The sequence below is a fragment of the Octodon degus genome, unplaced genomic scaffold, assembly GCF_000260255.1.
Source record: "Octodon degus isolate 3935 unplaced genomic scaffold, OctDeg1.0 scaffold00085, whole genome shotgun sequence".
NCBI lineage: Eukaryota > Metazoa > Chordata > Mammalia > Rodentia > Octodontidae > Octodon > Octodon degus.
Window position 1 is genome coordinate 2,349,687 of NW_004524661.1, and position 27,048 is coordinate 2,376,734.

General features: G+C 37.2%; 1 protein-coding gene across 3 annotated transcripts in view; it reads left to right on the forward strand.

The window, feature by feature from the left end:
* Nucleotides 1-27,048, forward strand: part of Rpgrip1l (RPGRIP1 like) — a 112,876-nt gene that overhangs the window by 48,372 nt on the left and 37,456 nt on the right. For all 3 annotated transcript variants that reach the window (XM_004637019.2, XM_023721762.1, XM_023721761.1), the window contains exons 15-22: nucleotides 1,633-2,085; nucleotides 5,373-5,524; nucleotides 8,088-8,466; nucleotides 13,172-13,362; nucleotides 13,497-13,580; nucleotides 14,813-14,914; nucleotides 15,754-15,913; nucleotides 17,546-17,619. In XM_004637019.2, the coding sequence (XP_004637076.1) occupies nucleotides 1,633-2,085; nucleotides 5,373-5,524; nucleotides 8,088-8,466; nucleotides 13,172-13,362; nucleotides 13,497-13,580; nucleotides 14,813-14,914; nucleotides 15,754-15,913; nucleotides 17,546-17,619 (1,595 nt within the window). The remainder of the gene's footprint in view (nucleotides 1-1,632; nucleotides 2,086-5,372; nucleotides 5,525-8,087; nucleotides 8,467-13,171; nucleotides 13,363-13,496; nucleotides 13,581-14,812; nucleotides 14,915-15,753; nucleotides 15,914-17,545; nucleotides 17,620-27,048) is intronic.

A 27,048-nucleotide genomic window follows, 5' to 3' on the forward strand; every position in this document is an offset into this window, starting at 1 on the left:
ATATATATCTGGAATTGAGAAAGGAAATCTGAATTAAGACTATAAATGTGGATGCTTTCAGCATAGTTATTGTAGCGAAAGTCACAGAACTAGATGAGCTCACCCATGAGAGTATGTGAACTAAGAAAAGAATTAAAAACCCAGCAACTACCAGAACAAGAAAAACCTTTAAAAAATGAGAAGAAAAATAAGAAAAGCAAGGGAAATAGTGACTTGGAAACCAAGGTCGGGAAAAAATGTTCATCAGTCTCAAGCAAAGAGATCAAGTAATATAAGGCTCAGTAGTCATCGAAGGTAATGGTGAGTTGGTAATTTCGTGGTCTTTTCTGTGCAGTTTCACAATAAAGAAAAGCAGATTCTATTTTCATGCATGTCTGCTCTTTGAGTTCGCGGAGACCCATGTATACATTCAAGTGTACTATTAGAAGAAAGTGTGTATAAAGAAATATGTCTGTGCCTTGTAGGAGTATAATTAATATACTTGAAACTTCACATTTAAAGTATACAGTTGGGTGAGTTTGGACCTACACACACAGCTGTGAAGCCATCACCACTGACAAGATCATAAACACCCCCCCATACAAGATGTCATCAAAATGTGCAGTGACTTTAATTTTTTATACTGTATTAATGTTAAAGCCACAATGCCATTAACTCCCCTGAATGTACTATCCACTTCAGACACACCTATCTCATCATTCTTGCCATTTTCTAAAGCAGTTCTGGAAGTCTCTCTTCATGAACGTATTTATAAAATGACCAAAAACAGTAAATGCTGTTTCCAAGTGTTGTCATCCAGCAGAAAGGAAGGCCTGTAAAAACATTACAGTGTGCCCTCATCCACCTGATCCACTGGACCAGGCCCTGTGTGGCTTCTGGCTCTTTTCCAAAATGACCACTAAGGCAAATATTTTCAACCCATCGATAACACTAAGGCAGCCACAACAGTCCAACTAAAGACACTCATGAAAGAGAGGTCCCAGAATTGTTTCACAAAGAGGTGAGAATATGGGATAAATGTTCAAAATGAGGGGGAGTATTTTGAAGGAGTTTAACTGCAATGGTCGTCACTCTAATAAATTTTTATACATTCACTTTATTTTCTTAGTCACACTTCATACTCCTTATTAAGGTACAAGGAAGAATCCTGTGAAAAGAGCACTTAACTTTCTAGGAGAGAATATAGTAGAGCAGAGGAGCAAGTGACACCCAAATACTGAATGTAGCTGTGCACTCAGAGGCCTGCTTTTTTTTTTCACTTCTCCCTTGTTTAGACTGTATTACACCTGATGCTACAATTTTTTTTTTAATTTTACAATGAAAAGTTTTGCTTCTATATAATTTGAAGTAGTTTTTGTCATTTTATAAATGACATAGAAATAAATGGTGTGGCTGGGGAGATGGCTCAGTAGAATAAACGCTTGCCTGGCAAGTACAGGGTCTTGAGTTCATTCTCCGGTTCTGCAAAAAAAAGAAATAAATGGTGAATTTCTGTTTCATAAAGTATTACAGAACTTAAGTTTGAGCCTGTTCACTAAAAGCACTCAGAGCTCCTAGCACTCCAAAGACCAGTTTGCATTTTCATATGACAGTGTTTTGAAATATCTAAACTGTGTATGTCTCCTCTTGCAGCCCAATTAAAGGATATTGCCTATGGCACCAAGCAGTACAAATTTAGACCAGAAATCATGCCAGATGATTTGGTTGATGAATTTGATGAGACCATCCACCTAGAACGAGGCGAAAATCTATTTGAAATCCATATCAACAAAGTAACCTTTTCTTCTGAAGTTTTACAGGCATCTGGAGATAAAGAGCCTGTCACTTTTTGTACCTTTGCTTTCTATGATTTTGAGCTACAGACAACTCCTGTAGTGCAAGGCTTTCACCCAAAATACAACTTTACTTCTCAGTATCTTGTTCATGTGGATGACTTATTTTTGCAATATATCCAAAAGAATACTATCACCTTAGAAGTCCACCAAGCTTACAGTACAGATTATGAAACAATTGCAGCATGTCAGTTGAGATTTCATGAAATTCTAGAAAAAAGTGGTCGAATATTTTGCACAGCAAGTTTGGTTGGTAAGTAGTTTATATGTTTCCAGTGTTCAAATCTTTATATGTTAGTATTTTGGTTTCTTGTCATACATTAAAATTGTCTTTTGGGTTTGAGAGTATAAGTTCCATTTTTACTATATTCATACCCCTGTTTAATTAAACATTAATTATAATACATTCATCAAACTTTAAGATATGTTATCATTGGTACTAAATATTAGCAGTGCCATTCAGTGGTAAGCCAAAAAAAAAAAAAACCCTGTAGCTTAGTTAAGCTTTTAGAGGTGAAGACATGCAGTAAATACGTGTATTTTCAGATATGACAAAAAAAATTAAAGCAAGAAGTTAAAGGTATTTGGAAGGTTGCTAGTTCAAGAAAAGAGCTTCCCTGAGAGGTTGACATTGATAAAGACCTGGATGAAGATCCATGCCAGGACATAGGACAAGAATCTTTCAGGCAGGAGAAATAGCAAAAAGTAAAGGTCTGAGGGAGGAACAAAGTGTGAGTATTGGAAGTGGAAAAGAGGACCAGTAACTTAAGCAAAGATAAAATTAAACCAATAAGCAGGGACCATTTCATCTTATAAAGCCTTATACATCATAGTGAGGAGTTTGGATTTCTTCTGGCTCCTAGAAAACTCAACATGAGTACTGTGGCAAGAGTAGTCTTTAGTGGGCAAGAGGGAAAATAGACCATTCTCAAAGATACTTGCATTATCTATGGGAAGGCGATGATGGTTTCATATAAGTTGATAAAAAGGATAAGAAATGGTTATGTTTAATATGTATTTCACTATTGTTTCTTCAGAATTTGCATGTCAGCTAAATGTAGGACAATGAAGGAATCAGAAGAGGCAAGCATTTATAGCATGAGCAACTAAGTGAACAGTGATGTCATTTACTGACAAAGGGAAGACTAAGAAAGGAAAAAAATCCAAGGAAGAAAATCAAAAATTCTCTTTCGGACAAGTTAAGATTAATATGTCTATTAGATATCAAAGTGGAAATGTCAGGCCATTTGATAAACAAACCAAAGGGTGAGATGGAGGCAAACTTTTAAGAGTCATTAGCAGATGGTATTAATCAGCTTTCCCATTGCTGGGACAAAGTACCTGACATCTGCAACACAGAACAGAAGAGGTTTCTTTTGGTTCATGGTTTCATAGGGTTAAGCCCATGGTCAGATATCTGCAAGGCAGAAATCTCATGGAGAAAAGGCATAACAGAAGGGAGCCACTCAACTTGTGGAAGCAGAGTAAGGGAGGAACCAGAAAGAAAGGGCACTGGAACCAATTCAGTCCTCAAGCTCATACCCCTGTGACCAAACCCAACAAGCACAGAAGTGCACTTGTGGTAGTGTCCTGGGAGTCATTCAGGCTGATAGTGTTGGCAGTCAGGATTAACCATCATATGTACAGAATCTGCTTTAAGCCTTCCAGCTAGGTAATAGCACATTGTAATATCACATAGCTAAACAAGAGAAGGTTGCCAAGGACTAAGCCTTGGGAAACTCGAAAATTCAGGTTCAAGAAGAGGAAAAACAAGCAAAGGAAACTAAGGAATTGCCAGGGTTATAGGAGGCAATATAAGTATCCCAGAAGCCAAGTGAACTATTTCAAGAAGGAAAAATGGTGATTTGATGTCTAGGGAGGGTTTTTTATTAACGCTGATTGAGTGATTGCATGTATACTACATTCATGATTCAAAAATCATGTCAGTGTGAATGTCTTCTCCCTTTCCTGTTCTCCAGCCATCACTACCCCCAAAGATTACAAAATTATCAAAAGCTATTTTATCCATTTATAAGCAAATGTGTGTCCATGTTAAATATTCTTCTTTTAAGGCTTTTTTTAAAATGATGGGTCCATCACCACAGTGTTCTTTCTTCACAGTGGTCCACTCTTACACTGTAGAGTATACTTTTTTCCCTCTTTTCTTTGGCCCAAACTCACTTTACAGAGCATGGTTCTTTTTCCTACCTTTAACAAATGTAAAATCCCCCCCACACCGTTTGAAAAATAAATAGTAATGACATATTAAATCGGGTTCATGTGCTTCAAGAATGCCCCTTCATAAGAAAGAAATTGATAAAGAGTTTGAAATGTTCAGAAAAGTTTATATAGAGAATATTCTCTATTTGACAAATACTGACATGTTATATACTGCTCCTTCTGGTAGGAATATGTGGATAGAAAGTATAGCCCTTGCTCTTGAGAAATTTCCATGTGGTTGGTGTACATGCTGTATGCTTATGAGAGAACAGGCCAGAGCACTCGGTGCACTAATAAGGACATACAAGGTCTGTGCAGGGAACATAGAGCCATCAGGAAGAAGTCTTCACAGAGGAAAAGAGGAGCCACCAGTGTTGAGAGCAAGGCCAAGGGTGGAGGGTCAATGCAAGGCTATACTGGATGCAGTATACACAGATTCTGCCCAAGAAATGCATACTTCAGGGACAGAAAAACTTGTGCAAATATTTTAATACTAAATTTATTGAGATATCATGAGATTCATCCAAGTTACCTTTGACCTCTACTATTACAAGAGGTGCTCAAAGTGGTAGCCAGTAGCTTCCAGACATTTATTAGTGTGGTGAACTACTAAAATGCATATATATATATATTTTTTTTTTTTGGCAGACTATATTTAACATTGTTCTGCCATTCTCCCCTATACTTGAGTGTTACTGTATTATTTGCAAGAAATGATATAATGTGAAAAATTTCTCAAAACTTAAATTAGAATGTAGAATGTCATTTATAATTTTGCGGTTACATGTAAATATCAAAGTAGATTGAGTGTAACTTTTTTTTAAAAAAAAGTACTATAATATCAAAAAAATACAGAGTATATGACTCAGTGTTTAGATTTTTCTTTATATTTCAAAAGCATTGAGATAGTATGAATTGGAATATCTCAATCACAGGTTGACACAGTACTTCACTAATATTTAATATACAATAAAACTCATACTTCAGATGTAGCTATTTTCTTCATCTGTTATTTGCCACATGTCATTTGTGCAAGTCATATTATTTCACTCAGTATAAAATTTATAATTTATGGGCTGGTGAGATGGCTCAGTGGTCTAAAGCACCTCCTTGGAACAAGCTTAGCGAAGCACAGGGACCGCGGTTCCATCCCCCAGCACCACATGCCAGCCAGCCCCACCCCCTGCTGGGCTGAGCTGGCCACACACACACACAAATAAATAAATAATTTTTTTAAAAAGTAATTTAATGCATAATACCATTGATGTATTTTTCCACTTATGAGACTGTTTTAACAGTGGCTTATGTATTGATTTGTAGGAACTAAAGGAGACATCCCAAATTTTGGCACAGTAGAGTACTGGTTCCAGTTAAGAGTTCCTATGGATCAAGCAATTCGACTTTATCAAGAAAGAGCAAAGGCCTTGGGATATATAACATCAAATTTTAAGGGGCCAGAGCAAACGCAACCAGTAAGCTTATCTGAGTTGAAGACTCTTACGACAGAGAAATTTTAAAATATTTTCTTGTATTTCATACTTTAAACTGAAATCACTTCCTTTTCCAGCCATCAAATGGCTTTCTTGTAACTTTTTACTTTGGAATATGTGTAGACTCAGAAGAAGTAGCAAAAAATGTGCAGAGGTTCCACGTATGCTTCACCCCATTGTAACATCTTATATAACTACAGTATGATACAAAACTAGGGAATTGACCTTGGCATCATTCCTTAACTACATACTTAGATTTCATCAGTTTTTACACACATTCGTATGTGTATGGTGCACTTATGTCACTGTGTTGTCATTCCATGCAGATTATACTGGGAATATATTCATATAACCACCACCACAATCAAGATACAAAACTATTCCATCAACACAAATAACTGCCCTTGTGCTACTCAAGAAACTTTGGAGAAAACATAATTGCAGTATTATTTAAATAAATCAAAAGTCCTTCATTAACAATTTCTACTATTAAAGTCCAGATAACTAATATTAGACTAGCCCTTACTGCCCTTTCAGACTCTTTCCTCGCGTTAGGTTTCTGAAATACAAAGTAGAATTCAAAATAAATATTTTCTTGTTGAGATCTGGGAATGCACATGTAATTCCCCAAGGCATTATTTCTAAACTATGTTTTGTGGAACCTTAATGACCATATTTCCACGGACGAAATCCATACTCCAATGAATGCAGGAAACATTGAAGTGAGCAAAGTTAAGGAGAATTTTGACACAGGACTTCAAATGTGTAATGCTTTTGTGGGTATAATGTCTCAACTACAGGCAGAAAGTATCCTTCTGTGTGTAGTAATGGAGGTAGCATACAGAAGGAACATTCTGGAATATATGTTCAAGTATAATTTTTTCCCTTAGAGCTGCATCCACCCCCAATCCGTGGGGCCTGACCCTAATGGCCAGGCTCATGTCAGATGATCCTGTTTTCTGCTGCATCCCACCCAACTATCACTAAGGTTGGAGAAAAATCTACCTGTTTCCAACTGGACCAAATTCTGCCTTCTGAGATTAAGAGGAAGCAGAACTGCTTATACCCGAAGCATGTAAAATTGGGGGTTGTGGCCACTATCTTCTACCATTGTTAGTCAGCAAAAGGAAATTTTTTTAAAAAGGGGAGGGAGTCTGAAGAGAATGAATAATGATAAATGGAAACCAGAGAGTAAATTATGGCAGTTTCAGTCCTGCAATTTTCCTAAGGCCCAATCATATTTCTGCTGTACATTTCCATGAAATATCCTAACCTTATATTAAAGTCCTCATTCTTGATTTTGCTGGATGGATTGCTTTCTATTAAGTTTCACTTAACCAAACATGCCTTACATAATGTCAGTTCCCAAACTTAAGAAACAATGGCACCTGCTTCCCATAGATCATTTTTTTGCTTAATATTCTTCACCAACACACTTCAGGAAATGGGAATTATTAGAATACCAAATTGCTTGGTTTTGCAGTTTAAAGGCTTTTGTGCTTCCAGATTCTGGCTTGCATGAGTCACTGCTGCAGTTTCAGCTTCCATGATTAGATTTGTAGAGGGAATACTTTTTAAGTAATTATACTCGGCCTTTCAGCGCAAACTACCCCAGAGAAAGCAGTATGGTGATTTCCTTTCCAGGTTTCCCCATTCCACACCACCAGGTGTCTCCACTAAGGAGATTTATAACTGCTGCTCTGTTTTTTTCCCATCTAATCAACTTCTCCTGGTGTCAGGGGTCCTGACTGTTCAATCCATACTGACAAATGCAGAGAAACTCCTTTGTGGAAAAGTAAAGACCTTTCCAGCACTAAAAATAAACAAGCCACTGAAGCGCTTTCTTTTTCTTTTTCTTTTTTTTTTAAATAGGATCTCGCGCTGTAGTCCAAGCTTGCCTTGAATGCACAGGGATCATTCAACCTCAGCTTCCTTAGTGGGGATCCCAGGCAGGCACCACCATGCTCAGCACACTAACAATCTATTTGTCCCAGATTCCATCAGCTGTACAAGATTTAGCATTGAGTGCAATTTTTTTCTTATTTGCTGGCCATCTTACTAATATCTCCAGGAGACAATAGAGTAGCTTCCAGCTCTGCCTAATAACTCCTTTTGCTCGTTTTTCTGAAGCATCCTCCCAATCTAGCTTTTCATGTCCCTTCCAGGTTTCTTTGTGACTCTGTTCTCTTGTTTTGATAGCAGCTAGATTCAGATACTTTAAGTGCCTCTTGAAACCCCTGTGGTAGGAAGCCGTATAGCAGAATTATCATTCATAACTCGGGATGAGCAAGTGAATCTCCTTTAGTCAGAACATTCCTCTTTTGTTGCATGCTCACTTTATTTTTTTAGCTACTAAAGAAAACTAATGGACATTAGGTTAACTCTTTTATTTCATTTTAACACCAATTTTTACATGAATCTTAACTTTGCAGTGAAAATATGCAGCTTTTGTTATTTTACCTAACTATTTTGTTTGGGGGTTGGCAGCTGCTGTTTATATCCTAACTGTACTATTTCTGTAATATAAATATGTATGTTTTTCCAGTTAAGTCAGCAAGCACCCAAAACTGCTCAGCTCAGTTCCGCAGATTCCACAGATGGGGACTTAAATGAACTCCACATTACCATAAGATGTTGCAGCCACCTGCAGTCCCGAGCCAGCCACCTGCAGCCACACCCATATGTTGTGTACAAGTTTTTTGATTTTGCAGACCATGATACAGCCATCATTCCCAGTAGCAATGATCCACAATTTGATGACCATATGTGTTTCCCAGTGCCAATGAATATGGATTTGGATCGATACCTTAAGTCAGAGTCTCTGAGTTTTTATGTGTTTGATGATAGTGATACCCAGGAGAATCTTTACATAGGAAAAGTCAATGTGCCTCTGATTTCCTTGGCACATGACAGGTGTATCTCAGGTAAGCCTGCGTTCTCGATTTTATGGAATGTGAAAACAAACCTAAAGTATACCTCACTCATTCTTATGCTTGTAATTTGTTTATAGCTAATTTTCTTAACCTTCTCAAACAACTTTTAAACTTTGGGCCTATGTCAGTACCATTTTTAGTTATTTGCTCAGCAGTTGCTCAAGGGATTATAATATGCATTTTATCATAGTCTACTTAAAATTAATACTAGTTTAATTCCATTAACGTGTAGATGGTTGGGCAGGCAAGATAGCTCAGCAGACTAAGCTCCTGCTTAGGCAAGTGCAAGGATGAGGATTGAGTCCCTGCACCACGTGCCACACCAGCTCCGCCCACAGGTGCACTGAGCAGGCCACCAAGTCTGGGCATGGTAATGCATGCCTATAATCCCAGCACTGGGGAGGCTGAAAACAGGAGGATCACTATGAGTCCAAGCTGCATAGTGAGAGCCTGTACTAAATACATAAAAAATAAAATGTAGAAGGTCTGTTTAATATTTCAGTCTCAGTTGTGCCATTATTGATTCATGTATGCAGTATGGCTATACATAATCCCAAAAATACAGTGTTACAATTATTGTTATATATAGTAAAATTTTATTCTTTAATGAGATTAAAAGAAAAGGGAATATATATAATTTAGGAGCCTCTGATATTCATTTGTAGAATATTTCTGGTGTTCTTTCTTTCTGTGGACTTGGTGTCATGTCCCTGCTCTTATGTAACTTCCTTATCCTAATGTAGCTCTATTTTCTCACCCTCCTTTGTGTTATTGCTGTGACAAGTGTTTTGTTATAAGCCTAACGATATAATGTTATAGCTCTTAGGTAATTGTCTTAAATCAGTTAAGAGAAGAAAACTGTATATGTTTATTATCTTTTATAGGTCTCTGTAATCGCCTTCACTAGTCTCATCCTCTATGTGGATTTGTATTACCATCTCATGTAATTCATTAAGCTCCTTTTTCTTGTACAGAAGAACTTCCTATATATGTTTTAAGTCAGCTCTGCTATTCGTAGATACCCTCAATCATGATTTGAGGATACCATTATTTTGCTGATTTTTGAATGATAATCTCACTAGGTCTATTTTTAGTCATTTTCCCTCCCATCAGTTTTTGGGGTTTTGTTGTTGTTGTTGTTTTTGTTTAATGTATTTAGTACAGGGTCTACAGTGTCTCACTATTCAGATCGGACTCATAATGATTCTCCTGTTTTCAGCCTCCCAAGCGCTGGTATTACAGGTGTGCCACCATGCCCAGTTTCAATCACAGTCTCGGCAAACCCCAGCCGCTGCATCTGCCTAAGCAGGCACCTTTGTCCACTGAGCTATCTGGCTGGCCCTCTCTTTCCATCACTTTTATTATGTCAAATACTAACTGTTGGGCCAGGGAGATGACTCAGTAGAATAAGCACTTCCCTGGCAAGTGCAAGAGCCTGAGTTCAATCCCCAGTTCCGACAAAAAAAATAAAAAATAAAAAAAATACTGTTGCATCCATTGTTTCTAATAGCAAATCAACTATTTGTTTTATTGTGGTTCCCTATATTTAATGCTATTTTCAAGATTTGTCTCTTCTATTTTGAACACTAACTGCTATGTCTAGGTGTGGATCCTACTGTATTTATCCTACTTGGAATTTGTTAAGCTCCTTGTTTTGCAGCCTAATGTTATGCACCTAATTTGGAGAGTTTTCTGCCAGTATTTATTTAGTTGTTATTTCTGCCCTTTTTTCTTCCCCTTGGACTCGTGTTACCTTATGTTGGTAAATTGATAGTGTCCCACAGGTTTTTCAAGGCTTTGTTCATTTTTCAATTTTTCTCCTATTCTTCAGATTGGATAACACTTCTCATTGTTCCTCAAGTCTGTTGATCTTTTCTTCTTGTGCCAGTTCAAATCTGCTCATCAGCCTCTCTTGGAGTATTTTTCATTCCAGTATTATACTTTACAACTCTAGAATTTCTCCTTTCCCTTTTTCTTTTTTTTGGAGGGGGAGGGGGGCAAAACATTAACGATCAAACCCAGGGCCTCACTTAGGCAAGTGCTTTACAGTTGAGCTGCTGCTAACCTGGGCCACGATGCATGGTTGTTGTTTAAAAAAAAAAAAATTATGAAACATATTTCAGTGTACAATATCCATAAATAGTTACTGTCATGGTTTCTGTTTGTTTGGAGACTTACCTGGGCTAATTAACTTTGTTATGTTTCACTCACTGTCAGTAACTACTGATGTTTCTGCTAAGTTCTGTTTGTTTTACTCTTAAGCACAGGTCAGAATATCTTAGTGGTCAGCCAGTGATTGTTCAAAGGCATGCATAAATACCTTGAGTTTATAAGCTCTACTCTTTGCCTACAGGTCAGTTTGTAGCATAGTGGATGTGTTCAAAGTTCTGACAATGTGTAAGCCTACTTTAGCTTTTACTTTCAGCACTTGCCAGTGTGAGGCCTGTCTTTCAACCAGGGACAGATACTTTGCTAAGATCCTCTTGGTTTTCTTCTGAGCTTTGTATATGCACACAGCCCTCCATCCCAGGGGACATAAATAAGGTCTTACCAAGGTCCACATTGGATGTCTTTTTTTTTTTTTTTTTTATGTCTTTGGTACAGGGTCTCACTATGCAGCTCAGACTCATAGTGATCCTCCTGATTCAACCTCCCCAGCACTGAGATTACAGGTGTCCAGGGTGGGTTCAGCACAGCATGCAACAGTGGGGATCAAACAGGGTTGGACCACTGAGCTATCTCCATGGCCCTCGACGTCTTATATCTTTGACTTCTTGTCTTGTTTCTTGTCTTTTCTCAACCCTGACAATATTAACAGTTGACTATGTCATTGGCCTTCCCTGACTGGCACATAGATTGCTATTGTTTTCAATGGTGCCCCTAATCATAAATTATCTTCACCCATGTAAAGGAATCCCCCTTCCACAGAGGCTGCCAGTCCTCATACCCAGCCTTGATAGACTTTCTGTACTGTAGAACTCAAGGAGCAAGAGGAAGATACCAGTAATCCCATAAGGTGTTTTTACTAAAGCTCAGTACACTTCCTTGAGTAAATGGTTCTTGATTTGTTGAACAATTCTGATCAATTTCCAGAGTCTTTAGATGGCTATAAGGTTCTTTTTTTGGGGGGAGGAGGGGGGGTTGGGGAGGTTGGGTTTTTTTGTTGTTGTTGTAGATTATGTTTTTGTTTTAACATTTGATCACTTTTAACACCACTGAGAAGGGTATTTACTCAACTATTCATTCAGCACAGTTCTTCCTTGTACCTGTAGCAGAAATTTAGCACCTCTGTTTTCTACCTACACCTTTTTTTTCTCCCTAAAGCCTAAGGTTTTGGGCCACCAGGCATGGTGATGTAAGCCTGTAATCACAGGGCTTGGGAGGCTGAGACAAGAGGATTGCTGTGAGTTTGAGGCCAGCTTGGGATACATAGTGAGACTCTATTAAAAAACAAAAGGAAAGAAAGAGAACCAGCTAGCTTAGAGTTTCAGTTATATAGGATTTCTCAGTTTTCCCAGCTAGCTATTAAAAGAAGTATTAACACCTGAGAACCAAAAAATGGATATGCCTAAACAAAAGTTATGCTTGAAGTTTAAGTTTTTAGTCACTGGTTTTTCATACCTCAAAATGTAGTGCATTGATTAAAATTTGTGAATCAGTATTAAATTCAGCTAAGTGATACATTTTGTCACTTCTATTTATTGTAGGTTGTCAACTTATTGGACTTTTTGCAGTTCTGCTGTTACCTTGGAATAATTTAATAAATACCAGGGATCTATAGGGTGTTCAGGGATCTATAGGGTATTCAGGGTCTCACTACTAGATCAGACTCGTAGTGATCTACCTGTTTACAGCCTCCCAAGTGCTGTGATTATAGGCCCATGCCACCACACCCAGTCTCAGTGGCCGTCTCATTGCACCCCTGGGGTGGGCCGGCACAGCAGTGGGGGTAGGGATCCAACCCCTGGCCCCTGCGCCTGCTTGCAGGCACTTTAATCCACTGAGCTATTTGGCTGGCCCTTATTTTTGTTTGTTTTTATATTTATATATATATTTAAATTTAACATAAATTATTTGAAATTTTCAGTATTTTTTTTTAACAGTCCTGGGGATCAAACTGAGCACCTTGCACATGCCAGGCAGGTGCATATGCTGCTGAGCTATCTCCCCAGCCCTATTGTTTTCTTTAAAAACAAATCTCTTGCAAGACTATTCAACTTAAAATGAATGTTGATACATGAGCCATAACCCAAGTATAATGTTTAGGGGAAGGCTGTATTTTGAATCTCTGAATTTGATTTCAGTGAATTAAAATATTTGTAAATTAGTGTTCTCATGATGGAATAAGTGTTATCTTTGAGGCCTTTATTTCTAAAAGAAGTCTACTTAACAGATGAACGGAATCCCGGGCATGGTGGCACAGGCCTGTAATCCCAGCCCTAGGGAGGCAGAAAACAGGAAGATCACTAGAGTCCAAACTGCATAGTGAGACCCTGCACCAAAAAAAAAAAAAAAAGAAAGAAAGAGAGATGAACCTCTCATAGATCCTCTTTATTTTATTCTCAAAGACATCTGAATTGTAAGTAGAAATCTAAATATTTTTGACATTGAAGGGTAGGTCTTTGTTCCTCTTTAATTCAGATGGTAATGAAACTTTACACCAGAATTAATTAAAATTATTTTTGTAATCTGACAGGAATATTTGAGTTAATAAATCATCAAAAGCAACCTGCAGGTACCATCCATGTTATACTGAAATGGAAATTTGCTTACCTTCCACCAAATGGACCAGTAACTCCTGAAGACTTAGGAAATATTATATGCAGAGAAGAGCCAGAAGTTGTTCGAAAATTACCTCCACCATCCTCTGTTAGCACACCAGCTGAGGTGAGTAAATGTGACTTTGAAATTACTTTCAGATATGCAACTTTACATATAAACTCAATAGTCGAATGTCTCTAAGAAAATAGCTTACTTAAATATGATAATCAAACTTAGTCTTACATGCTGCTTTGTCTTAGGCACCAAGACCTAAACCGAGACAACGTTTAAGACCCATAGATAAGAAGGTGTCTTTTGTGGATACCATGCCACATCACAATTCTGTAAGTAGTAAACATTTGAAATACTGGTGGGTCAGTGCTGGAGTGTTTCCTTAGCATGCACAGGCCCGGAGTTCAGTCTGTAGTACCACCAAAAAATTTTTGCATATACAATAATTTAATATATATGTATTAAATAAATGAAAGTAATTATAACTCAGAGGGCATCTTATAGTTAGCATTTATTGAGTGTTTATTGTGTGCTAAGAACTGAAGTAAGTTGATAATTGATATAAAAAGATAATATTGATCATAAGACGCACATACCTATGTATAATTTCATAAGGTACAAAGTAATGTATTATTGGGCCACCCAAATAGTTCAGCAGATTAAAGCACCTGCAAGCAGGAGCAGGGGCCAGGAGTTTGATCCCTGGGCCTGCAGTGCCAGCCCTTCCCCTGGGGCACACTGAGACAGCAATTGAGACTGGGCATGGTGGCGTACGCCTGTAATCCCAACTCTTGGGAGGCTGTACACAGATGGATCTAGTAGTGAGATCCTGAACACCCTGTAGACCCTTCCCTAAAATACAAAAAAAAAGTAATGTATTAGCATAGAAAACTTAGACAATATAAATAAAAACTCATTAAAATAAAATTAGATTTCCCAAACTTATAACTCAAGAGTTTTAGTGTATTTCCTTCCATACTTTTTCCCATTAAAATAAACACATTCATATATTTGAGAGGTTTGGTTTTTAAACAAAAATTAAACCAGTATTATGTTCTATAACTACCTATTTTATCTAACACTATATCATATACTGGCTTTAATATCAGTAAGTACAAATTTACTTCTTTTTTTTTGTGGTTACACAGAACTCGGGTATTTGAATGAACCACATTTTAACTAATGTCCTAATGTAAGACCTTTGCATTCCTTTTCATTTTTTTGCTGTAATAAATAGTGCTTCAATGAATTCTACTTGCAGTTGTTAAAATGCATAAGTGTACACCTTAAACAATATCCATCTATAAATGTACCTCAGTAGTAGAACATGTGATTATCATGCATGAGCCCCTGGGTTCAATCCTCGGCACCATAAAAAGAATAGCATGATAGCATGTCCACCATTTATTCAGGTATATATGCTAATTAAGTTAAGTGTCACATAGGTAACTATTAGCTGGAAATTTTTACTAGTACCTTATAAATATATACAAATCATAGGATGATTTAGAACTTACTACTAAACATAAAGTAATATGCATTTATGTTTTCACATTAATATAAGGAGATTTCTATACCTCCTGAAAATATGAAGAAAATTTCACCAGATGTGGAGCATGCACCAGAAATAGATAATGAGATACCAGATATTTCACATATTCCCAAGGTATGCATTAGAATTTAAATTGTTTAGGAAGGTTTAGTTTGGTTCTTAAAGACTGCCTTGTGAGTATTGACATAACTCAGGAAATCATAGTTATACTATTTTGCATATGACTTCTTGGCTGTAAAAATATCAAAATTTGGCAAGTGGAGCAGCTGCAATTATACTGATATTGGCAGGTAATATATAGATATGTAAAATAAAGTCATTGTAAAACTCATTTTGAGATCACTGCTTTTCTCATTCTTGGTATGTATTTAGATTTTCATTTATCTGAACAGTGGTTTTCTATTTTTTCTAATGTGGCTCCTATATACATATGCTACATTTCTGTGTATTTGCCTTAAATCTACATGCTTGCTGTAAAAGACTGAAGTCAACAACTTCTGACATTGCCAGTCCTACGATAGCCCACTACTATTATGGACGGACTACTGGAGTTTATTGGAATATTTTGCTGAATACACACACCTACAATATTAAAATGACAATGGAATACCCATCTCTGACAAAACTAAATAAAAAAAGGGGATGCAAATGAAGGACCATTTTGTATCTGTATATTCAAAATAGTTAGCCTAGATATACAGCTACTTTCTCTTAATTCAATGAATAGAAAGATTTGTACTAATAGTGTTTGTGGACAGGATATTATGTCTGCATCTTGTACTATGAATAACCACTAAGAAGACAACAACATGCATTGTATTGATTATTGAAACTGTCCTACTAACCAGTTTTGGAAAAAAAATATACTTGCTTGCTTATTCAATTGCTTCAGCAAGAATACTATAAAATTCAATCTAAGCAATAGTAAATATAACTGTGTGATTTTCCTGCAGATTACACAAGAAAGTGTGACTAAGGTAAAAAAGAATGCTGAGAAAATGGAGCAAGGAAGAGAAGATGATATATCTTTACTGTCTGAGGGCCAGCTTGCAGAACAAAGCTTGGCTTCTTCTGAAGATGAAACAGAAATAACAGAAGAAATAGAACCAGAAGGTGACTTTCTTTTTTAAATCAACATTCTTACTTAACTCTTTTTTTTGTTTTGTTGGCTATAGTATGCACCATAGAACATCTTCATTTAATAGTAGGATGGACCTCATGACACTGATTTCTTTACAAGTGATGGTTTATGGTCATGTCTTCTGCTTAGCTAAAGTTAGGTAGAATTGTGTCGCTTATAATGGCAGCTACGGCTCCACAATAGAATACAGAATAAGTCCAGTTGCTGGCCTTGTTCCCAATATTGTGAACAGTTTTATGTTTTTTGATTCAGTGTTATCACTAGGAATATTCTACAGTCTTGACTTCTTAAAATTAAAACTAAGACTCCTAGCCCCCAAAGAAGTTACCACATGGTTTCTTTTCTATAAAACTCTAGAAAAAGCAGGTGAGGCTGAAGAATGCATGAGATCAAGGAAAGGGCAGAGGGAAGCGATTACACAGATCTTAAGGAAACTTTTGGGGCTGATGGATATGTGATGATTTTGCAGTATTAAGCATCTGCCAAATAGCAAATGTTGCAGCTTAAATGTGTACAGCTTACTGTATATCAGTTTTGTCTCAAATGAAGCTGTAAAACTCTTTAACTTTTAAATACTAGGGGTAGCATTGATTTTGATACAATGTTATTGGTTAGGCTTTTATAAAACATCTATTTATGCTTCTTTTTAAAGTTTTTAAATTTCATTCTATAACCTGTATGAAGTGTGATTGAGAACTACGGTGTGTTGAAATATTTAAAACATTACAAAAATATCAGTTCCCCCTCAAAATTCTCCTTTCTCTTAAATAGCAAGACTCTTATGCCGTCAGTCTTGCTATTTATTAAACAGTTCTGAAAGTTGTCTTTTGTGAGTGTCTTTAGTTGCTGCTCTGTTGTGGCTGCCTCAGTGTCCTGGTCTGATTCAGAACTTTTACTTTCCATGGTCACTGTGACTGAGGCAGAGCCAGAGGTACAGAGCCAGATCCTACTGCTAAGGTAGACAGGACACGCCATGTTTTCAGAGCCTGCCTTTCTGGGCTTGCACTTGACAGCAGCTGTCACTGTAGTTCTGATCTCATATAGACACAAAGCAGGGCTTCCAGAACTGCATCAGAAAGCTGCAAGAGTAATAGGATAAGTGTGTTCAAAAGGAGTGGGTGTATTTAAGGGAAATTAATGGCAACATGTCTAATATTGTAGTATTTTTTGCAGTTTAAACATTTACAGTATATTTTGGTCACTGTGTATATGTATTTTTATAAATTAGTTTTTTTTGGGGGGGGTTGTTGTGTTTTGTTTTTGTTGCGTTGTGGTGTGGTGTGGTGTGGTGTGGTGTGGTGTGTTTTTGGTACCAGGAATCAAACTCACAACCTCATGCTTGCCAGGCCAGCGCTGTGCATCCCCTAGCCCTCATGTATGTCTTTTTATTTTCTTTGTGTTTACCAAAGCTAAACTTCAAATTTCCAATCATCTTTCATTTTCAAAAATGTGATATATTTGTGAACAAATTTACTGTCCAAAAGAGATGTAAACATTATTATCATATTATCCTTTTATGATTTATCCTGTGGAATATGCTTGTTTCTGCTTCATAAGAAATAACTGGAACCTTAGGTAACTATTGCCTTTTTACTTTCTCACAGAGGAAGAGGACAGATCCGCCTCTGACAGTGATGACTGTGTTATTGCAGGTCCCATCTCCAAGCGTATCAAACAGGTCAGTAGATTGATGCCCGTAACTGACGTGCTCCGCAGGAAGGCTATTGTTCATGGTATTATCAGTCTTCATAATTGAAAATCTTAAGCAAAAATGTTTCTGGAAAACTTAATGTATTTTCATAATGTCAGCCAAGTAATTTTCTACTACAAGACATTTTCTGTAGGTTTCATTATGCGATGAACTGTCCCATGTAAGCATTGTTTGTGCCAAGAGTACAAAGCACCAGGAGCTTGGAGAGTGACTTGCTAACACCAGCCAACTTTGCTCCCTCCCTTGCAGGAGCAGTGTCCCAAAATGTATTAAGTTAGATCTAAATTTAATGTTTGGTTCTGTTTTGTTTTGTTTTGTTTTTTTCTATTTTCATGGCTTTATTTTTTTTTATAGATTGCACATTATAAATAAATTATTTACAAACTTAAATGAATATAACAAAAATTGTCCAAAATAAAAATGAATAATTTACAGATCAGTCATATAATAGTTCATTCTGTGTCAAAATCAAGAAACTTATATAAGTAGAATTCTCAAAGTAGAAAGGAATAGGCAATAAATATTTAAAGATTTAAAATTTCTGAATTTATTTATTTATTTATTTATTTTTTCAAAATTTATTTTATTTATGTGTGTGTGTGTGTGTGGCCAGCTCAGCCCACCAGGGGGCGGGGCTGGCTGGCATGTGGTGCTGGGGGATTGAACCGCGGTCCCTTGTGCTTTGCTAAGCTTGTTCTAAGTAGGTGCTTTAGACCACTGAGCCATCTCCCCAGCCCGAAATTTCTGAATTTAGTTGAGCTTACAACACCACATTTCCAAGAAAAATGAACCTTTTTTTTCAAACCAAATTGGTAGGACAGTTTCAATAATTAACACATTGCATCCATTCAAGAAAAATGAACCTTTGCACAAGAAATTTGAATAAAATCATACCCAGATACACAAAAATGAAATTGTCCAAAACTTCTTGTAAAGAAAAAAAATCATTAAAGCATATGCATTAAAAAAAAATTAGCTATGGAAGAACAAAATTAAATACCATCTTATTCCACATTAGAAAGGAAAAAAAAAAAGACCAAAGGTGTAAGAAACTAGACTAATTAAAGGACTAAAAGAAAGGAAAAAAACAGATCTGGCCTCTTTGAATTTTATACTTAGCAAACATACTTTTGAAAACTAAAAGTAAAATATTTTCCAGTTAAACAAACTCGAAATATTCTAATACTTCCAGACATAGCTTATAGGAAATAATAAAGAGGGGGGACCACCCACATGGGTCCCCTTTCTGTCCCTCTCTTGGACAGGAGCTTTCTTTCCTCCAGTAAATGTATTCTGCTTGTAACCTCTGTTTGTTCCTAAAATTCATTCTTTGGTTTTAGAGAACATGAACTCGTCCCAGGTACCTTTCAGGTCAGGAGCTGCATTTTCCCCCTATATCAGTTGGAGGACCCACTGAGATCATTGAATGGAGGGATTGAACTCACGACCTTGTGCTTGCCAGGCAAGTGCTTTGCTTATTCTACTGAGCTATCTCCACCCCACCCCACCCCCATTACAAATACTGACTTCTTGGACCAAGACAAGAATCTGGAAGGGACTCCTACAATTGACACTCAACGTGGCCGCAACATGAAACCTTCTTAACACAATGACCACTAACTAGAATCACATGCAGGCGATCCACTGGACCTTGCTTGACGAATTTAGAGGAGACGGAGAAACATGAATTGCATCCCGATGTGTGCGCCCATGGACCAGTCAGCTCTGTGACGGATCCTCATCACTCAGAAACACCAAGAGACTTCAACCCCTCAATTTTGATTGCCTCAGTATCAGCAAGCCTCATCTCCAACAACAGAAGAGGCCTTGCCACTGCCCACTGGAGCAGTTCCGTGGATAATAGCCAACACATGGGTGCAACATGTCTGATCCTCTGCCCAAACCTCAAGCAACGGACCTAATAGCACATCAACCACTGTCATGGGAAGCCCTAAAGACCGTTTGTGAGACGCACCACCTTGTTGACTGCCAGGATTTGATTCCATCACCTGAAAATCCTTTCATTGCTATGCTTGCTCTCCGAGCAGCTACAGTATATATTCCCCTGGCTCAGGGAGAGGAATGTTGGGCCTGTATGCCTAATCCACCCTTACTTAGACCACTTACATGGGTGGACAGGCCCCCAGAAATTTTCCATTCTATAGAGAGCAATACCCCCACATATACTATTCTGCCTGGCCCACAAATTTTAATGCATTTACAATAACAGACCAAGCTAATATCGCATCTCATTTTATATTTCCACCCTTGCGTGTAGCCCATCTACAGAAAGATTCTGACCCTTGTATGCATCTTAAGGATCAGACATGGAAAGTGCAGTTGTCTGAAGGACAATTTGCCCTATTAACTTTAAGTTCTATTCCCACAGAGGGCAACATTGTAAGAAATTTTAAACCTAACATTCCTATCTGTATTCCAGAAGCTCATGCCCCTCACTTTGAGGCAGGTGATTTGGGCCCATGGCAGACTTGCAGAGATCCATACGATGGATGAGCTACACACAAATTTAATTATTCCTTCATAGACTGGTCCCCTGCAGGATTCCTTGTAGGGAAAGATCGAGATTGGCACAAGATTTCTTTCTTTTTTTTTTTTTTTTTTTTTTTTCCAGTACCAGGGATCAAACTCAGGATCTTGCACTTGGCTGGCAGGCATTTACGCCACTGAGCTATATCCCTGGCCCCTGGCACAAGATTTCTTTTGCAGACTCCTCCCACTATATCATGATCTCAGAGGCCTTGTCCGATGTTACATGGTCAGGTAGAGGCCTCAATCCTCCCATCCCCAGACTTATTGTGAGTGGCAAAACTGGGCCCATACAACATACTTTATGGAAGCTAGACAGCTTCCATGCTGGACAGCTGCATACTGGGCATCTGCAGTCAATAAATGGAGGAAAGGTCAAAGTAGTTTTTGTTTTTGTTTTTTGGGGGTTTTTTGGTAGAACCAGGGATTGAACTCAGGCCCTTGCGTTTGCCAGGTAAGCCCTTGTTCCACTGAGCCATCTCCCTGACCCCTCAAAGTAGTATTGCAAGACCATAAATACATGAAAGTAAATACATGTGTTTATGATCCTCATGTATTACTGATAGGGAAGGTAGAGTGGCAACCAAATATGTTTTCATGTACTAATTGTTATCTAACCCATGGCATCATGCCTGAACGTCTTTCTAGCCACTCCACAGTAATAATCATGAGCAGAATGCCTGCAGTTTGACTTCCTGTCAATCTAACTGAGCCTTGGTATCATTCACCCAATTCCCTCTTGGTAGAGAACTTAATTAAAAGATTTAGCAAACAGACCAAGAGGATGCTAGGATTAACTATAGCAGGGATAACTTCCTTGGTGCTGTTGATAGCCAGCACAGCCACTGGCTCTGTGGCATTAGTTCATTTAGTACAAACTGATCACTTTGTAGACAATTGGATAAGAACTGCTGATGAAAGTTGGAAAATTCAAAGAGAAATTGATGTTAAATTGCAGACTCAAGTGAGCATTTTAGAAACCTCTGTCCTTTGGATGGGAAATCAAATTGAAAATTTACAATGACAAGGCTTAAAATGTCACTATAATATGACCTGTTTTGTATCACCCCATTACCATATAACAGAAGTCTTCGTCCTTGGGGACTAATCAAGAAACATATACAAGGAGCAATCCATCAAAATATTACTTTGGATATAGATGCTCTTCAGAGAAAAAAAAAGGAAATAATAAAGAGCATAATTCAGAAAGCAAGAGAAGTTGCTGTATGCTCCTGGATGAAGAATAAAGAGCTCTCAAAATAATAGTTATCCAGGACTATGTAAAATATATTAGATGAACCCATTTAAAAGGTCATTAAAGACTTCTATGAAACAGTATCAATCTTATGTCGGGTTATACACATTTTTTTCGTGTGTGTGTATATGTGTGTGTGTGTGTGTGTGTGTGTGTGTGTGTGTGTAAAAGATAAGGAAGAAGTAATATAAAATCAATGGAAAATGGAAATATACTTTTTAAAGTTTCTAATAGTAGGAGAAAATAACATACCATGTCTTTTAAATAGATTGTAAGTCAGATATATACTATAAATCTTAAAGCAAAAATTAAGATTAAGCAATATTCAGAAAATTAAATACTAATTAATTAAAAATTAAATGTTTCAAAACAATTGAACTAAGAAAAAGTTTTCACAATAGTAAAGAACTACTAAGAATAAAATGTAAGATAAATATTAGAATGACAAATGAATGACCAGCACTTCTAACAGTTTGGGGATAGGATATCACACAAAGTTCTAGTGTGTTGTGGACATGGATAATGTCCATAACACTTACTGGTAGTCAAGTGTCACTTGTGGGACCGAGCTACTGCTATTTCCTTGATATCCACCCTATAGACCCAGACAAAATCATAACCCATAGGGTGCAGGAGAAGTCCATTTGTAGAGTATGCTGATGGAAGTATCTTGCTGCTGTATACAAAAGAATAACTGAAAGACTGCTTTTGTATACCTCTTATTCTCCTGTGTTTAATTGTTTGCCCTATTTGGTGCGTTCTTTCCATTCTCATTCATGGAGTTGTGGTCATTTTGCTCCCTCTCCAGAACATCTTTTAGTAGTCTGTATAGGTTTAGCTTTGTCATCATGAAATTGTTAAGTTGTTCTTTGTCATGGAAGATTTTCACTTCTCCATTATACTTGAAAGAGAGTTTTGCAGGGTATATCAGTCTGGGTTTCAATTTGGTTTTTTTGTAAGACTTGAAGTACTTTGCTCCATGCTCTTCTTGCCTTGATGGTTTGTGAAGAGAAATCTGCCATTATTCTGATGGGTTTTCTTTTAAATGTGATGTTTCTTTTCGTTAGAAGCTCTTAGTATACTGTTCCTATACTGAATTTCTGGGATCTTGATTATTATATGTCTGGGTGTGATTTTAATTGGGTTGATGTTATTTGGAGTTCTGTGTGCTTCGGTTACCTGAATGTCAGATAGTTTCTCCATATTTGGGAAGTTTTCTGCTATTATATCCATCCATATTCTTTTTCTATCATTTGTATTGACTCCTTCGTTCTCATTGATGCTTATTAGTCTCACGTTGTTCATCTTTGCATTGTTTTGCAGGTATTGAATTATTTTTTCCTGCATCATACTTGTTTTTAAGAGATCTTTTCTTTTTCACTAACTGCAAAGATGTCTTTAAGGTCTGAAAGTCTATTCTCACTTTCATCCAAACCGTTTTTCCAGCTTGTGATTGAGGTTTTAAATTCCTTTATATCACTTTGGATCTGCTTCATGTATTCTATTTCTTTCCTATATTGCTTATTCAAGGATTCCATCATTTTTATATTCTGCTTTATTTTTTATCAGTGTCTTCTTTAGAAACACTTAGTACTTCTTTCATTATAGTTATCATTTCTTTTTTTACTTCAGAAATTATTTCTGATCTGATTTCCTCTATACCTTTCTGCAGTTGTTTCTTCAGACATTATTATTTCAGAGATTTCAGGTGTGTAATTTCCAATTTTTTTCTATGCTAGTGTCTTCTGCATTTGTTCTGGGTGGGCTCAGGGCCTGAGACTACATTTTTTTCCTTCTCTTTGTCATTTTCTACAGCACTGTCTTCAGACCTTTGGTGTAGAGCTTAGATAGAGTTAGTACCTTAGCACCAGGTCTGGATCTACCAAGTTCAATATCGTCCAGTTGGGTGTGATTTGGATCTGGTTGCTGTGCTGCACTTCTTCCCATTGCAGCCCTTGGAGGTGAACCCTCTGTGCCACTCTGGCAAGATGTTCTGTTCCTGAATCAGCTGGGTGGTTCTTGTCTCTAGCCTCTTTGCAGGGAGTTCTGCTGCATATTCCACGCTGGGCCTGGGCTGTGGGTCGAATGAGAACCCGGCATCCCCAGGTTGTCTCACTCACACACCGGGTAGAATCAGGATCTGACGGTCCCAGATTGTCTCACTCACACACCAGGCCTGGGCTCTGGGTTCTGGTTCTGTCTTTTGAGACAGGGTAGTTTTTGCTGATCTTGAGTTCATTGTGTAGTCCATGCTGCTTTCAAATTCATGACAGTCCTCCTGCCTTAGCCTCCAGAGTGCTGGGGTTAGAGTTGTGCACCATTGCGCCTGGCCATATCTGAACTTTGAAAAATTCAAAGTACAGTATTGTATTCAAAGGTATGATAGTTTGCCTAATGTAAATCCATAGTCTAAAAAAAAATTCATAGTCTACCCATGTCTAAGAATGTCTGCTGATAAACTTTTATTTCATTTCTGACAAAAAATTAAACCTTATCAGAAAATAACTAATCTTGTGCAGGTATTTGTTGCCTGGTTTTATACACATTATTATGAAGTAGTATGTGCATTGAAAATTTGAGAAGAGAATTTTATTTTAAATAGATATGACAAGCATACCATATGTCTACCAGGGCATTGTTTATTGTAGAAAAGGGCAAGCTTTTGTAAAATAAATGTGAGTAAAGTTAAAACTTTAGCTTTTTCTGTTCATTTGTACTGTTTTTCCTGCAATGATTAAAAGCAGAAATTCTGTTTAAAGAATTTCTGTTTTGTTGGTAACAATTGCAGTGCTTCTGTTAATTCTTCTCTTACATGTTCTTAGCTTAATATCTTTGCAAAACAAAAACCATAGAATAGAACATTATCACAGATGCCTTAATGAAATAGAGATGTATAGTTGTTTTTGTTTTATAAATACAAACATTCCACCTGTCCAAAGTTTTATTACTATTATTATATACTTTTTACCTGTAATATCATCTAAATTGGCAGCCTGATATATGCAGTTCTTATTGTTCAGAATTGATAAGTAAAAAATGTTATATACAGTTGCCTAAAGACTTAATTACAGTATTCAGTTCAATTAAATTTAATGTTTTGCTTAGTTACATATTAAATTGCAAAACAATCTTATCAATCCAGTGAATGAAATTCTCTTCCTTTTCATTAGGACAATTAGGTAATAATATCAGTGGGACAATGTATGTGAGTTTAGTTTTGTGTCCACAAACTAAAACCATAGGAAAGATAAAGAGACAAAGAGACATCAGAAGAGATTTATTAAAGAAATTGGCTCCTGTGATTTTGCACACTGAGAAGTCTTAAGTTCTGGAGGCTGCAAGATGGTGACTCTGGAGAACTGATGGTGTAGTGATGGGCAGAGTCCATGGGCCTGACAAAGTCAGAGAATCAGTGATGTGAAGAAACCAGCAGGCTTGAGAACCACAAAGAGCCAGTCTGAGTGTGAAGACAGAAAAGAACCGTGACCCAGATCAAAGGAGTCACGAAGGAGGAATCCCTCCTACTGAGCCTTTGTGTTCTAGTCAGGTCTTCAGCTAACTGGACTTGACCTACCTATGTGAGGGGGGCCGTCTGTTTGACTTGCTGTACTGATTGAAGTATCAATTTCACCAGAAACATCTACATTCAGAATAATATTGGACCAAATGTTTGATTACCTAGTCAGGTTCACAAATAAAATTAAGAATCTCACCATTTTACTAGCAATCTTCCATTCTTCGTAGGTGTGCATATTTGATTCAAACATTGCTTTCTCATCTATCAAAATTTCTTCAGGTTTTTTGATTGCCTGTATGATTTAGCCTTTTGAACAAAAAAATAAGAAATGACATAATGAATCAGTCTAGAGGTCTCTAACCTGATATCCAGGGACATATTTACCTTGTCAATCTGCAGTCAGCACTCACACCTCTTGTAAAAACTAGAATATCAGTAATTATATCATATTAATACACTGGAACTAAAGAATATTTAACTAATATCTAGACTATCCTCATTTTTTTCAGATTAGTAAAACAAAATAGATCTCAAGAAAAAAGGTGACCTGGCTTACAATTATTTACTAATTAAGGGAATTCAGGGAAAAGAGAAATTTGGAGTGAATTTTTTTATGAGACATCATGGAAGCTATGCCCATGGGCTGGCCTGCCCGTTTCCCTCCCTTTCTCATGGGCTGCTGTTCCTCTTTTAATACTTTTGGGCTGAATTTCTCTGCATGCTTCTTGCCCAAAGACAGTCATGCAAAAATACCCAAAACCAAGGCAAGAGATGTAAGTAGCCACATACAGCTTATGGACTGTCTGTCTCTATCTGACATGCACCATTCATCAAGTTGCACACAACAGGGCATGTCCCACTATAAATGTGACATGTCAGAAATGTGCAGAAAGTCACGTGCACTTCTCATATAAGGAAATGTGCATTGTGTGCTTAAGTCCTGATGCACCAAGAGCTGCCTTTCAATAGGAAGGACAGAAAGCCTCAGTTACAGTACACAGGCTAAACAGCTTGAATATTATTCATTAGTAGATACTAATATCCATTAGTAGATACTGGGAGGCAGTGCAATATCTAATTCTATTTTCTAAACACTACTCATTACCTAAAATTAACATTAAGTGTGTGGAAATTTTTGATCTGAATTATACACTCTCAGATCAGTGATTCTAGCTCGGAGCACTTTTGCTACCCAAGGGATATTTGATAATGTCTGCAGACATTGTCTGTTACAGGCATCCAACGGGCAGAGATCAGGATTGCTGCTTAACATGTTGCAGTGTTCAGAACCCACAATGAGAACTGTCTAACTTGAAACATGTATGTACAGGGCTGAGAGGTCTTGCCTTAGACCTACAGAACCATGTGCACATTGGCAGTATTGCTAGCATCTCTGTGAAATTATACATTGCTCTTACCTAAAGTAGAACAAAGATGCCTGAGTAGTAGGAACTAGTTCTCTGAAATATTTAGCTAATTCTGATACATGTTTATTGTCTCTCTGTGTAGTACTGAGGCTCTTTATTGTTATTTCAGGAAAAGTTACTTGTGTTACTTTGCTACAGTCTTTATTTCCTGTCTAAAATGTGAATTCCTATAATGATTTTTAGATGCTATCCCCAAAGTGTGAATACCACTTAAACAATTCTTCTGCCTCAGTAGTCATTAATCGGTTCCCATGTACTTTTAAAAGTTCTTTCGGGGCCAGCTCAGTGATGTGAGTGCCTACCTGGCAAGCACAAGGTCCTGAGTTTGATCCCCAGTCCAAAAAAGTAAAATAAATAAAAGTTCTTTCAGTAGAATGTATTGACCAGTTTCTTAACAGGTTAAATTGAAGATTATTGTGAAATAAATTCATATTCACTTTTTAAAAAGTGATACAAAGCACTTTTATATACCATTTATCAGATTCACATATTGTTAACATTTTGCCACTTCCTAGAGGTAGTAGCACTGTCTAATGCCAGAGCATTACCTACCTCCAGATAGTAGCATCATATCCTACATTCAGGGCTTAGTCCCACAAGATTGTCTCCCCTTCAGATGCCATTGTTAACTCCAAATTAGTTAACCTGTA